General features: G+C 34.4%; 1 protein-coding gene across 4 annotated transcripts in view; it reads right to left on the reverse strand.

Annotated features, from left to right (window-relative positions):
• Positions 1–3,291: 3,291 nt before the first annotated feature.
• Positions 3,292–13,954, reverse strand: part of LOC107602164 (tissue factor pathway inhibitor-like) — a 27,867-nt gene continuing 17,204 nt past the window's right edge. For all 4 annotated transcript variants that reach the window (XM_016294593.1, XM_016294591.1, XM_016294592.1 and 1 more), the window contains exons 3-7: positions 7,619–7,789; positions 6,302–6,388; positions 5,992–6,060; positions 3,616–3,795; positions 3,292–3,418 (exon numbers count right to left, since the gene is read on the reverse strand). In XM_016294593.1, the coding sequence (XP_016150079.1) occupies positions 3,351–3,418; positions 3,616–3,795; positions 5,992–6,060; positions 6,302–6,388; positions 7,619–7,789 (575 nt within the window). In that variant the 3' untranslated portion in view covers positions 3,292–3,350. The remainder of the gene's footprint in view (positions 3,419–3,615; positions 3,796–5,991; positions 6,061–6,301; positions 6,389–7,618; positions 7,790–13,954) is intronic.

Here is a 13,954-nt window from a genome sequence, read left to right on the forward strand (position 1 = left end):
CTGCAATGTCGCCAGGCCAGGAACACAGCTTTGTTCCACTGACATTAAATCCTCCTTGAAAGCTGCACTCAACCCTGACAAACACATGCATGCTTTGGGGCTCTGCATTGAGATCCACATAAAAGGCTCTCAAACGGCGAGGCTAAATAATTGATTCCCTTTTAAAAACATAATCTATGCTCTTTAACATATTCTGTGTGAGGATTAATTGGCTTTTCGTGCTCTAAGTAACAAATCCTCTTTCTTTAGGTCTCTTTGCCAGCTAGCATTCCCTAGAGATGAACGGTCACTAACCTTTTAATTTGGCAACCGACGGAGCTGAATCCATAGCACAAATTGTTCATACCTCAGCACTATGTATAGGTCTGATTATGAAAATAAGCGATATTAGAGTGCTTGTTCGTCCAAAATTCACTGCCATGATTCTAGGATGTTATTGTTGGTTGACAGAGCTTCTCTATGCCTTTGCTAAGGTGTTCTGGGTGGTTTTACCATGCTTCTGTGCCATTACTGGGGATTTCTGGGTGGTTACATTGCTTCTGTACAGTAGGTGTCTGCTCACGTTGGACTATGATAGCTGCATGATTTAAGGTATTATTTATGCCAATAGCACAAACTGCCCATGCATTATACACCATAATTGAAGTGTTACATTTGAAATTTTAAGATCAATATATACACACACACACAATCTAACGATGCCTATATATTTTAAAATGTATTTTTAAGCTTATATTATGATTTTTTCTTCTTATTGTACATTTTATGTTGCATTTTAGGTGGATATTTGTAATTACACATTAATTACTTTAGATTTGTGGGGTATAAACAACATTCTTGTTTTGAAGTGAAAAGTTAGACCCTCGGGGTAGGATGACCCCCATCTTATGTCAGTTTAACAAAACAGTACATACACAATAAAAACACTATATCAAATGCTTTACATTTTAAGCGCATAAAAATTAAGAACGTAAATGTTAAAGTCACCTAATGTAAATTGGGGCAGAAAAACTCCAGCAGATTTTAATGTTAATAACATAATTAATTACAATCGTAATGAAACCACAGAAAGTTTATTCGAATACAATTGTTTATTAGGAGTGCATATAAAGGCATTTTAGCCACTAGTAGTGGATTTCAAAATGTCTTTTAAGAGTAACAGCTCCATCTTGTGTTGTAAGCAGTTTTATGCACTTTCTTTTTTCAAACCATCAAGAAGTCCTACAATAACTTTCACAATGGAATCGCTGCTCTATTGGTAATTTAAGTCAGTCATATAGGGGTAAGTGGTTCTCTTAGTGATGATCTGTTGGTCACATTTTATATTATTTTTTATGTTAGACTCAACTTTCAATCACTGTGTCCTGGATTAAAAAAACATTATTTGCCTCTAGTCATTACATACAAACAATGACAAGAGTCAAGGTCACAGTGCGAGGACATAAAAAAAAAACATTTTGGAGTGTACTGTATAAACATATTAAAGATTTAACATTAAAAAGATTAAGAATTAGTAGGTTTGACAATTTGTACAAAAAAATAAAGGAAAAGTGAAAATCTGGCCAATTACTACTCCCATTATTAGACTTATTTTTTTCAACATGCTGTCCCAACAGCACTTTAATATGCAAATTAGATACAGTGTATAGATAACATTGTGCTTAATGGGAAAATCAGTTTATGGAATCTTTACACACATATTGCATAAAGAAAAATGGTATATCAAATCATTTTGTTATGTATTGTATAACATAGTTGAGAACCATCCTTAAAGTTAGTTATAAAAAAATCCTGAAACCTAAAAATTGATAGGTGATTTAAAAAAAATTCCCATTGTTTTTGCCTTTTCATGTCTATTCTTGTCATTTTATTTTTAGAAAAACTGAGTCCTTGTGTCCTCTACAGAGGACATAGCATAACTTATGAATAAAATATAATTTTTCAAAAATTTTATTTTACCATTTTTTTCTTATGCTCTAAACAATGTAATGACATGAAAGAATACTAAATTCACAAATCTTTCTATTTCTGGTTCTCAGGAAGATGTATATATATATATCGCAAAATATATACACACACACACAATCTAACGATGCCTATATATTTTAAAATGTATTTTTAAGCTTATATTATGATTTTTTCTTCTTATTGTACATTTTATGTTGCATTTTAGGTGGATATTTGTAATTACACATTAATTACTTTAGATTTGTGGGGTATAAACAACATTCTTGTTTTGAAGTGAAAAGTTAGACCCTCGGGGTAGGATGACCCCCATCTTATGTCAGTTTAACAAAACAGTACATACACAATAAAAACACTATATCAAATGCTTTACATTTTAAGCGCATAAAAATTAAGAACGTAAATGTTAAAGTCACCTAATGTAAATTGGGGCAGAAAAACTCCAGCAGATTTTAATGTTAATAACATAATTAATTACAATCGTAATGAAACCACAGAAAGTTTATTCGAATACAATTGTTTATTAGGAGTGCATATAAAGGCATTTTAGCCACTAGTAGTGGATTTCAAAATGTCTTTTAAGAGTAACAGCTCCATCTTGTGTTGTAAGCAGTTTTATGCACTTTCTTTTTTCAAACCATCAAGAAGTCCTACAATAACTTTCACAATGGAATCGCTGCTCTATTGGTAATTTAAGTCAGTCATATAGGGGTAAGTGGTTCTCTTAGTGATGATCTGTTGGTCACATTTTATATTATTATTCATGTTAGACTCAACTTTCAATCACTGTGTCCTGGATTAAAAAAACATTATTTGCCTCTAGTCATTACATACAAACAATGACAAGAGTCAAGGTCACAGTGCGAGGACATAAAAAAAAAACATTTTGGAGTGTACTGTATAAACATATTAAAGATTTAACATTAAAAAGATTAAGAATTAGTAGGTTTGACAATTTGTACAAAAAAATAAAGGAAAAGAAAGGATTTAGAAACTTCAGCAAATATTAATAACAGCCATAAATAGTGTTAAATAGATCCACAAGTGGCACTGTGAAAAAAAGAAAGAAAAAAAAAAATTATATATATATATATATATATATGAGTAATTTTTAATGAAATGTAATGAGTATTTTAGTACATAAATTTGTAATTTCTTCCCCATAAAACAATATAGAGTGTAAGATTATGTTTTACATTTAAAATACATAGAATGCCATTATATATGAAGCCCAGATTAAAATCCATTAACTGTGATAATTATATACATGAGAACAGTGTGTGGGTCAAAGAGGTACTATATGCTGCTGTTTCTTATTTTCTCTAATTTCCTCTCTAAAGAGTGGTTTAGGATTTGGTATCATGAAGAATACTGTACATGTCCTCCTAGACAGATCGGAATAAGATATTTGAGTTCTTCGTCTTTATCCGTATTTGCTTCCTCCGGCTGTGATCTGAAAGAGAAAACATTGAACATTCAGAATCAACAACAGACACACATGTTCCTGCTTCACTTTTCTTGTGGTGTAGCCTAATGGAACCCAAGTTGTATGTTTGAGCATGCATCATCATTATTGACACTAAACTGCGCAGTTCTCCTCAATTATAATATCAAACCCTCTGAAGTAAGCAAGGGCTGCAGAAAACACACCTTTCATGCACATTTTCATGCAGTGTCTCTTGTGGACAAAGTTGTTTTTGTTGCCTCCACAGCCACTGTAACGAAACATCTGGCATCTCTCAGTCCTGGGGTTGTAAACGTATCTCCTCACAGAGCCATCACAATCGCCCCTATCAACTGGACTCAAGCAGAATTCTGGGGGATTGAACTCTGAAATACAATAGCAATAGGTCGGCAATATCAGCAGCAGCTAAAAAAATGATCCAAGTATTTTGTAATGAGATGTAATGAGTATTTCGGTGCATAAACTTGTCCTTTCTTCCCCATAAAACAATATAGAGTGTAAGATTGTTTTAATGCGATAACAATATGTTGGCAATATTAGTAGCATAAAAAAACACTTTATATACATTCAAACATGTTTATCTGAGACAAAAAGATATATTACATAATAATACATAATAAATTTTATATATATATATATATATATATATATATTGCATATAAAACAGTACAGATACATGATTACAAGTAGCTATAATATATAAAAACAATTATATATTTTTTTAATGTTTGCCCTGCATTTCTGCTACACAATTAAACAATTAACTAGCCACTTTTCATGTCTCTTTGCGACCAAGTACCAATTACTGTAATTGTATTGCAATGTACAGTATGTATGTACATATTATATTTATACATCACATCTAATCCCTATCATTTCTTATTTATTGTTTGTTCAGCATATTTTATTGCACTGTATAGGATGTGAAAAGGTAAAGTGTTACACTTTATGATTATTTTTCTTTGATGTTGTTTAAAATATGATCCAAATGGCTACATCAATGTCATTTTATATTAGTTTAAGATTACTTTTATGCTGTTCTAGCTGGAATAACACCAGACTGCTGCAGGGATGACATATTTTTGTGGGCCAAGCTCGGAAATGACTTAGCATTTTAGCACATCTGGTTCATCGCCCATCTGCTTTTACAGCCTCATTGTGTTTATAATTATAATCATGATCTTGCAAACTATTCTAACTCAATTTCAGGGATTTTTAAAAAAATTTTTATGAAGAAGTTGTCAGAAGAGTAGTGATGCTGAGATTGAAGTCACTGTGGTTCATTTATAGCTTATGTTTAGAAACCAGGTTGATGCTAACTTCTGGGTTGGCCTATAAAAATACATTATCATTGCAGCACTCTATTCATTCTAGCTGGAATGACAAACTCAACTTGACTTTACATATTTGATCCACTAGATGGCAGTAAAATCTAAGCATTGTCCTTCAGTGGAACCACAGAGCTTTTGTGCATCCAAGTCACCCTTTTAACCCAAAAGCAATTATTGTAATTAATTTGCAGTTACTTTTAACCCAGAAAGTAAATTGCCAATGATAAATTAGTAAAACAGAACGCTGACATGATGGTGAACATCACTTACTATACTTCATTACCTACTGTGATTAAGGCAAGAAGAGGGCAGGCAAATGTGTAATATGTAGCTCTCATTAATACATGATAACCATGTAAATACCATGTTTGCAATTCCCCTCAAGAGCCCAAATCCCAAGTAAGTAATTAAAGTGTATTTATATAGCATTTATCTCAGCAAAGCTGGCCAAAGTGCTGAACAAAATCAAAGAGTTAAAATGAGTGCTGTCAAACGATTAATCGCATCCAGAATAAAAGTTTTTGTTGACATAATATATGTGTGTGTACTGTGTATATTTATTATGTCTATATAAATACACACACATACATGTATATATTTAAAACAAATATGTTTATATATTAAATATATTTATCTGTAATATAAATAATATAAATATAAATATATGTAAATATTTGAAAAGTATATAATATGTGTGTGTGTGTGTATTTATATATACATAATAAATATACACAGTGCACACACATATATTATGTAAACAAAAAACGTTTATTTTGGATGCACTTAATCGTTTGACAGCACTAGTTAAAACATCAAACAAGCAAGACAAACCATAAAACAGTCAAACAATAAAAACATAGATAAAATCCAATTAGAATGAAGAAGGGGTCATTTAACACAACAAAATATACTTGCAATTACAAAAGCTGATATTCAGTTTTTTATGTATTATATATTATTACAAAATCACATATTTGACTCGGATTTCTGTGCAATCTGTGTGCCAGACAAGGATGTCATGTGCCCTGGGGCTGTGGAGCAGAGAGCAGCTCTTAACTGTCAAAATAAGCAGGAGGAGGCAGGAAAAATGGCTGCTACGCTGCCCTCTGGACTCAGAAAAACAGAATGTCTGACACGAAGGCACAGCTGTCTAGAACCCTCTGCCTGTGTGTGTGTGTGTGTGTGTGTGTGTGTGTGTTTGTACACGTGTGTGAGATGTGTGACTCTCACCTGGTTCCTGTGCAGATGGTTGGGACATTCTCTGCATTGGCAAATGTGATGCATTCAAAGGAGCTTCAACTAAAAATGACCAAATACACAAACAAAAATTATAATTCATATAAAAGGTATTAATGGTATTTCCATAAAACAATTGTTTTTGTGTGATTCTGCACGTGTTTAAAGGTCCAACAAAAATCCAAAACAAACAAAATAGCTTAGCACACCTTAGGTCACACCTACAGATCACTGCAAAAATATCCAGCACAAATAAAAAGGTTTTCTGATATTATCAACAAGCAGGATGTGTGACTCATCTCACCATGTTTGATGAGAGGTTCTGTTTTGGGTTTGGCTTCTTCTTCCTCTGGCTTTAATGGAGCATTTTGTTCCATGTGGTTTGAGGCAGCTAAAAAGAGGAAAGAAAATGAAAAATGAGATAATCTTTGTTGTCCTGTTGTTACAGGAGAGTCATTTTCTCTCAGGTAGCACTATTAGTACTATTAACATGTTTCCTGTCTGTCAACCCCCTTTTTTCCCAGTCATGTCCTGGCTGGGATTTCTAAATTGCCTAAAATGTAGTTTGACCGATAGCATGTGTGATAAGGTGGGATCTGCAGGGAACGGTCAAAGCTATGCAAATTTGTGTACATATAATGTATGAGGATGGTAGAGAGCACATCGATATAAAAACCTAGGCAATCTAGAAATACCAGCCAAGACATGTCCATGAAAAAGAGGACATATGGTCACGCTAAATACTAATGTATTCAAACATATGCTTAAAAACAAGTAACTATTTAGCACTTGACACCATTTAAACATTATTTGCACTTCTTTTAATGTATATTACATTTGACATGACTTTTAATTTTGGCTATATTTTTGTGTATTTCATTTTAGTTTAGAAGTCATTAATTTCAATCTTTAAAAAATAGTGTAGAAACAATTTTCACTCAGCAGCCGCAAGTAAATTTCACAAACAGTTACAAAGAAACAGCAAGTAATTAAATGTGAAATTTTTAAGAAAAACTAATTATATAATTTTACAATCATCTTTATGCAATTTTATAACTAATTTTAATAGGCCTATATATGTCTGTAGCATCTTTGGTACTGTATGTGGAATAGTCATCTACAACTATAGTTTTAGTCAAGGGTTTTTTGTTTGCCAATTTTTTTTTTGTTGTTTTCACCTTCTCTCTGACCTTTAACAGGCTGCTGTCCTTTTAAGACATCTGTGTAAATGCCCTCTTCACATGTGAAATTGGATACAGTGCTGCTCTAACACATACAAGCTTGTCTGTTTGCTGTTGGGTCCAGTATAGTTTTAACTGCCTTATCCTTCAAGGATAATTTGATTCCTAATGATATGACCCCTTTAGCACTAAATGCACTCAGAAATCTTCTGCACTGACTCTGGCTGTTCAAATTACTGCTAAAAAACAGAATTTGGACTGAATTACAATAGGCTGAATTAAAAGTGCTAATTGCACTATGGAATGAAGGTTATTGAGATCAGAATACAAAAGGGCTGTAACCTTTGTCATGCAGATGACTTTAATCACAGGGTTTGTACAAAAACAATGTCATTATTGAAAATTGCAGAGAAGAGAAATGTTATGTTGCTGGTACATACGTAGACATCTCTCATGGCATTCTTTTATAGTCTTGAAGTTGTTGGCATTCCCAAAGCAGCCGCCGTAAAAGAATCGCTTGCATTCCTTGCTCTTGTTATCAAAATAATAACGAGGCACCAGTCCTCGACACGGCCCCGGCTCATCCTCCAGATGGCATGGACTCTTATCCTCTACAAAAACAAGGAAAAAGATGGGGCAGACCATAAATCGTGTAATTCGTTATTGAAAGCTTCTTTTTCATCAACTGTAAACATGAACATAAATTAAAAGTGTTAGTAATGATTTCTTTTTTCATGCTTTGAAATATCATATATAGGGTAGTTTTTCAGCAAATTTTCCATCTTGGGGTGAACTATTACTTTAATTTTACAGCTCAGGGTAAGGATTTTTATGCAAGAATTACAACTAGACAAATATTGGAATTGAATACTAAAGCAGCGGCTTTCAGCAGAACCAGCTCTATCGTCCGTCCCCTTAACAAACACCCTGGCCATAAGCCACAGACAGGCTGGAGTGATTGATATATTCCAGCTCCATCTATAGCACATGCCCTGTTGATAAATTAATGGCTGGATTCCAAAGTTTCACAGATTAAAAAAATCACTTAATTTCCTGCCACGGTTTTGCCCTGTAAAGCAGAATTTATTTATGGCCATTGCTAATTAAAATATTTCACTTAAGTGGTCATTCATCATGGAGAGAGGCCGCTTTGATCCAATCAGCTTGGAGAAATCATCAGGGTATTTTGTTTTTCTCTCTTCTTTCGGATAAATCAGATTTAGGAGGAACGATAGGTTGCACTAACCTGATCATAAATGTCACAAAGTGACTATACAGATTAAAGCCGGTTGCTGCTTTTGGATATTATATAAGTCAATGTTAATTGCAGTCTCACTTACTGCTTGAAAGTGATTACAATGCGATTATGGTCAGGACAAAAATTCTGAGTAAGCAGAAAATAAAACTGCTTTTGGTCCATACAACGAAAGTCAATAAGGCCAAAAACAACACTGAAGCTCACCAACTTTAACATAACAACATATATATTTCTTCAAAATAGCTCAAAATAAATGATGACATAAAGGTGTAGTTCACTCTAAAATGCAATATAACAATATTTTCATCAGATTTTATTTGCTGGTTTATCCCAATCATTCAAAAACTGCTGAATTTGATAAAATGTGCATGCAAATTGACAGATAACATACATCAATAAAATGGGAGAATTAATTTGGGAAGATGTTTTGGGTTGGGGGTGCTGTACGCGCGCCGGAGGGGGGGTATAAATATATGGGGCAAATTTTTTATATAGCATATTTCTTAGCGATAGATGCTTTTTACACTAAGTGAAAATAGCAGTATTTTTTAGTGATATGCTATTTACACTAAGTGCAAATAGCTATAGATAGTTAAAATAGCAGGATATTCTGCTAATTACTTATTGCAAATAGTGTCAATTATCTGCACCCCAGCATTGTAATACATTATAAAACAGTGTGCAATAATAACTTATTGAGTGTAAATTTTAATTCAAATTATTAAATGGATGCCAACTTATTGGGACAAAAGCCCTCCCTACACCTAACCCTACCCGATACTTTATTTTCAACTTTTTGATTATTTCCTTCATTTGTATTAAAAATAAATGCTTTTCTGATGTGATTTGAAATTTGAAATGGTAGAAAAAAAGTTAGCCAAAAAGCAGATGTTTGAACCCAGGTCGATCGCGTCAAACGAAGTATGGCACATGCTTTACCATCTACGTCACTGAATCTTACGATTAAAGACCGTCTTTTGTAATGTTGACTATCCCAATCACACGTTGGTGGGTGAAGTTAGTGTAAATAGCCTCTGCCAACAAAGATTTTTTTTTTATTCCCAACAGTTAAACAGTTGCCCCCAAAAAAAAAAAAAAAAAAAAGCACCCCCACTTCCCGCGCCTATGTTAGATACTGTGTTCTGATACTCTACGTCCCGACGAGAAGCGGTAGACGAATGCTAATTAAGCTTAGCAAATGACCACTCACATACAGCATTGATCAAAAGTACACATTCACAAGGACAATTAATAAACGGAATTAAATTAACTGAATTAAAATGCTACAAATTAATTATGCGGTTTTAAATGGTCATAGTCAATATACTTCCGACTTCTAGCAGAAGTGTAGATGGGATGCATCTAGAACACTTACCAAAATGAATAATTCAAAACTGCTTTTCTCCTGAACAGCCTCTTGGGTTATTTTTAGGAAAGGAGATTGTCTTGATGCCAGGCTAGTGTCTCTCATTCCATGTATCATTTACTCACAAGGACATGACTTCTGCGCAATATGTTTAACTCAGTGCTCATTAAAAAAAGATGGCAGCAAGAAAGCTACTTTCAAGTAGGTTCTGTGCCAGCTGAGTAACTCCCACTGAGATGAATGTAAATGCTATATGGATAGCTCTCACAACACATAATACACCTCATTGACTCAAACAAACAAATTGCAATTCCATCTATCACCAGCAGAGGCACAAAAATACACATTTCTCAAAACACATCAAAATGTAAAACAAAATATTTCTTAAAGGGGTCATATGATGCGATTTCAAGTTTCCTTTCTCTTTGGAGTGTTACAAGCTAAGTAAGCATGTTTTGTTATCAGTTTAAGTATTTGCTATTGACTGTTCAAATGCGGAGTTTTGCGCAGCGCAGAGTAACGCGTCGTGTGTGTGTGTGTGTGTGTGTGAGGGGTACAGGGTCACATCACAGGAGAGTGAACTGCCTGTCAGAAATCATAGCACGTCAGCTGTCTTAACCGCGGCTTGTGTACTGAGGACATCGCGTGCGTGCTCCTCGCCCAAACAAACAACACATAGATCGTGTGTGTCATCTGGTGTCAAATAGCGATGACACGGATGCACACACCTTCTAAATGCTCTACTAGTGCTCGCCATAATAAACAGAGATAGCTCTTACTTTTTCCTTGGAAATGCAAGCTTCAAACAGAACAGTCAATGAAGACGAAGAAGAGAATGATGTGTAGCTCCCGGCGCCGATTTATACTGTAGTCGCACTGGTAGTGACGTCATGGCTGTTGCCGGCCAACGAGTTGGTGTTTTTTAAATGTATGCTTCAGACACGGGTCACGACGAGGAGTTCCCCATAGCGACCCCTAGAGGACGCAGTTCGAAGTTCCCATGAAAGGGAACTACGTGTTTGAGAGAGGCGGGGCATAGAGGACCTACAATAATGTACAGTATTTGAAAAATGATGTGTTTTTTGAACATTAAAATATGTCAACATATTCTGTTACACCAAATACACAAAATAATGATCTTTAAAATAGCATCATATGACCCCTTTAAGAAACTGGTTTTCTAGGGGAAAAAACTGATTTAGAAAATGATCTTTCTCTCCCAGTTGATCTATCTCTTTCTCTGTCTCATACTTTACATACAAAAACACAAACAAACCACTCTTTAAAGTGCACTGATGATTTGATTCACTAGATGGAGACATTTGTCATTTCTCACAGTGGTTTATTATCTGATGTTTGTTCCATATATTCAAGTGATTCTCTTTGAATCTGAATTTTAAGTGCATAAATGCAAACAGTGAGAGCTTGTTTAATTGTTGCTTTTTCATTTAGAGGATGCTTTTATCCAAAGTGACTAACAAATTAGGAACATGACAAGCAAGAACCAAAAATACTCACAGTACCCGCAATGCAGTTACAGTGCAGAGAAAACCGAGAGGAAGGGGGTTATGCTTGAGATATGCACATAAAGAGGTCTGTCTTGAGTCATTTCATGAAGGTTGTTATTGGCATCTATGGTTCATGAAGAACCTTCAACCATGCACTCTTAAAAACATAGTAGCATTGGCATTGGTGGTTCTATTAAGAAACTTTAACATCCATGGAACCTTTCCATAGCAGAAAAAGTTCTTTAGATTATTAAAAATGTCTTCACACTAAGGCAAACAAGGATATTTTAAGATTCTTCACTGAAAGGTTCCCCAAAAAATGGTTCTTCTATGGCATCGCTGCGAAAACCCCCTTTTGGAACCTTTATTTTTAAGACTATGGAACCTTTCCTTTCCACAAAAGGTTATTTTTAGTGGAAAAAAATTATTATAAAAATTATTCTTTTAAAAACTGGTTGATCACTGAAAGTGTCTTTGGGGAACCCAAATGGTTCTTCCATAGCATTGCTGCTGCTGCAAAAAAACACCCTTTTTGGATTAATTTTTTTATTTTTTTAAGAATGTAGCAGGCAGTAACATCAGAGCATTTACCAAGAGGAGTGTGACATAAACCTTCTTTGGTTCATTGAAGACCAGATACTGTGTTCGAAGGGTTGATATGTTTAAAGTGTTAAATGCTCCCTCTATTACTAGAAAAAGCAAGTTTGGTGGCCGCAGAAATTAGAAACTGACTTGGCAGAGCTGCAAATAATCAGGGGCATGTGGTGAAGAGTGCAGAAGAAATGAATCCAAACACAGCAGTCAATTTCCTCTTCTGCCTCCATGGGGGATCTTTGGCAATACTTCGCAGGCATTTACGAGGTCTCATGTCCTTGGAGGTGTTTGTCCAAATGAGCCACAAAGTTTCTGTTTTCCCCACTCTGTGGCTGTGATGGGACTGAGGCTTGTTTAGCAGTCACATGACAGAGTCTGTTTTGTGCTGATTATTATGATGACCTCTCACAGGAGGCGACGTTGCAGGGGCCATTCCAAATCACAATGACCCCCACTGGAAAGCGTAATGAGATATGACTCACCCAACCAACCAACCAAAGTGCTGTAAATAATCCAATGTGGCCTGACTTTACTGTGAACTGCACATTTGTCCTTGTTTTATTAGGAAAAGGACCAAGAGTTCCTTATTATTCTTGTTGAAATAATCAGATTGCCTAAATGGTATCTTTCATCTCTCTCATCTCAGCTTTGACTTGTTGCCATGAATTTGCCTCTGCGACCTCGAGTAATTTCCATTTCTGCCTTTATATACTAATTTAATGCCAATATTGAAGATGAAACAATAGCATTAGAATTATTTGTATTCATCAAAGCTTTGCTTTGAAAGGCTACAACAATACATGCATTATTCCATGTATGGCTTCCAACATATCTAACATACACAATAATGTCTTTGTTTAAAAGCATGAAGGTTTTCTGAAAAAAACAACTGTTCTTCTCTTCTTAACTTGGCCCCGTGTTTTTTAAAGTATCTTTCATACCCTCTACAAAGTAATATGGTGTAGGTTATAATTATAACACTTGCTGAGTCTAAACTGATCCATAATTGCAGTACCACACCAATGCATTACATTATTGTTTTTATGGGATGTTAACGAGTCGTTGGGAATGACTCCCTCATGGTGAACTCTTCACTCTTCCCATAAAAGTATATGGTGGAATGCGTGTTATTTCTATGGTTATAAAACAAGAAGTAGTTTTTTATGCTGATTGGTCAATACAGCATTCCAGCCGTTGTAAAGTACAGATATGACGTACAACACCCACATTACTGTGTTGCACCCATAGACTAATGTGCTGTTATTGTTTACATGTCAGTGACTTAAGTTGTTACTGTATGCTGATAGCAAAAGAGATTGAATTTAATTACATTTATTTTACTATAGTATAAATGTTGTTATTGTTTATATACAATAACAGTATATAATAAAATATTTTGAGTTAGCATTTATTTTTATACTGTAAGTTTTAATTTTAGTTAACGTTTTATGTAATTTTGTTGTGTGCTTTTGTCATTTTAATTATTTTTTTTAATATGCCTATATAGCTTTAATACAGTTTTATTTCACTTTTAGTAATTTTCTATGTTCTTCATTTAATATTTATATTTTATTTTATGTCAAATTTTTTTTTTTAAGTTTTAGTGTTAGTTAAAGGCACAATATGTAAGATTTTTTAATTAAAATATCCAAAAACCACTAGAACAGTGTTATATATTTTGCTGACTTGTGTACTTACATTATCCCAAATGTTTCGAAGAATGTTTAAATCCGGAGAAATAAGCAATTTTAACTAGTGACACGGCCCGTGTCTATAGTGTCATTGTGTCGCCTGCCAATGACGTCATAACCCCTCGATTTCCGGTTTTGTTTTGTAAAAAATATGGAAACACCAAAGACGCTATAATATGTTGTGTGTTTTATTAGACAGGTGACGACCGCACAGAGTAGCATTATAACAGAACTTTCAAATGTATCTAGTATGATAAAACAGCACTGCTGTTTTTGTACTCCCCACATACGCACGACCGGAAGAAGCGGAAGCGGTCGACTGTGGCATAATAAAAGCTCCGCTGCTTTACCCCACATAC

This window comes from Sinocyclocheilus grahami, unplaced genomic scaffold, assembly GCF_001515645.1.
Source record: "Sinocyclocheilus grahami isolate Dianchi unplaced genomic scaffold, SAMN03320097.WGS_v1.1 scaffold320.1, whole genome shotgun sequence".
NCBI lineage: Eukaryota > Metazoa > Chordata > Actinopteri > Cypriniformes > Cyprinidae > Sinocyclocheilus > Sinocyclocheilus grahami.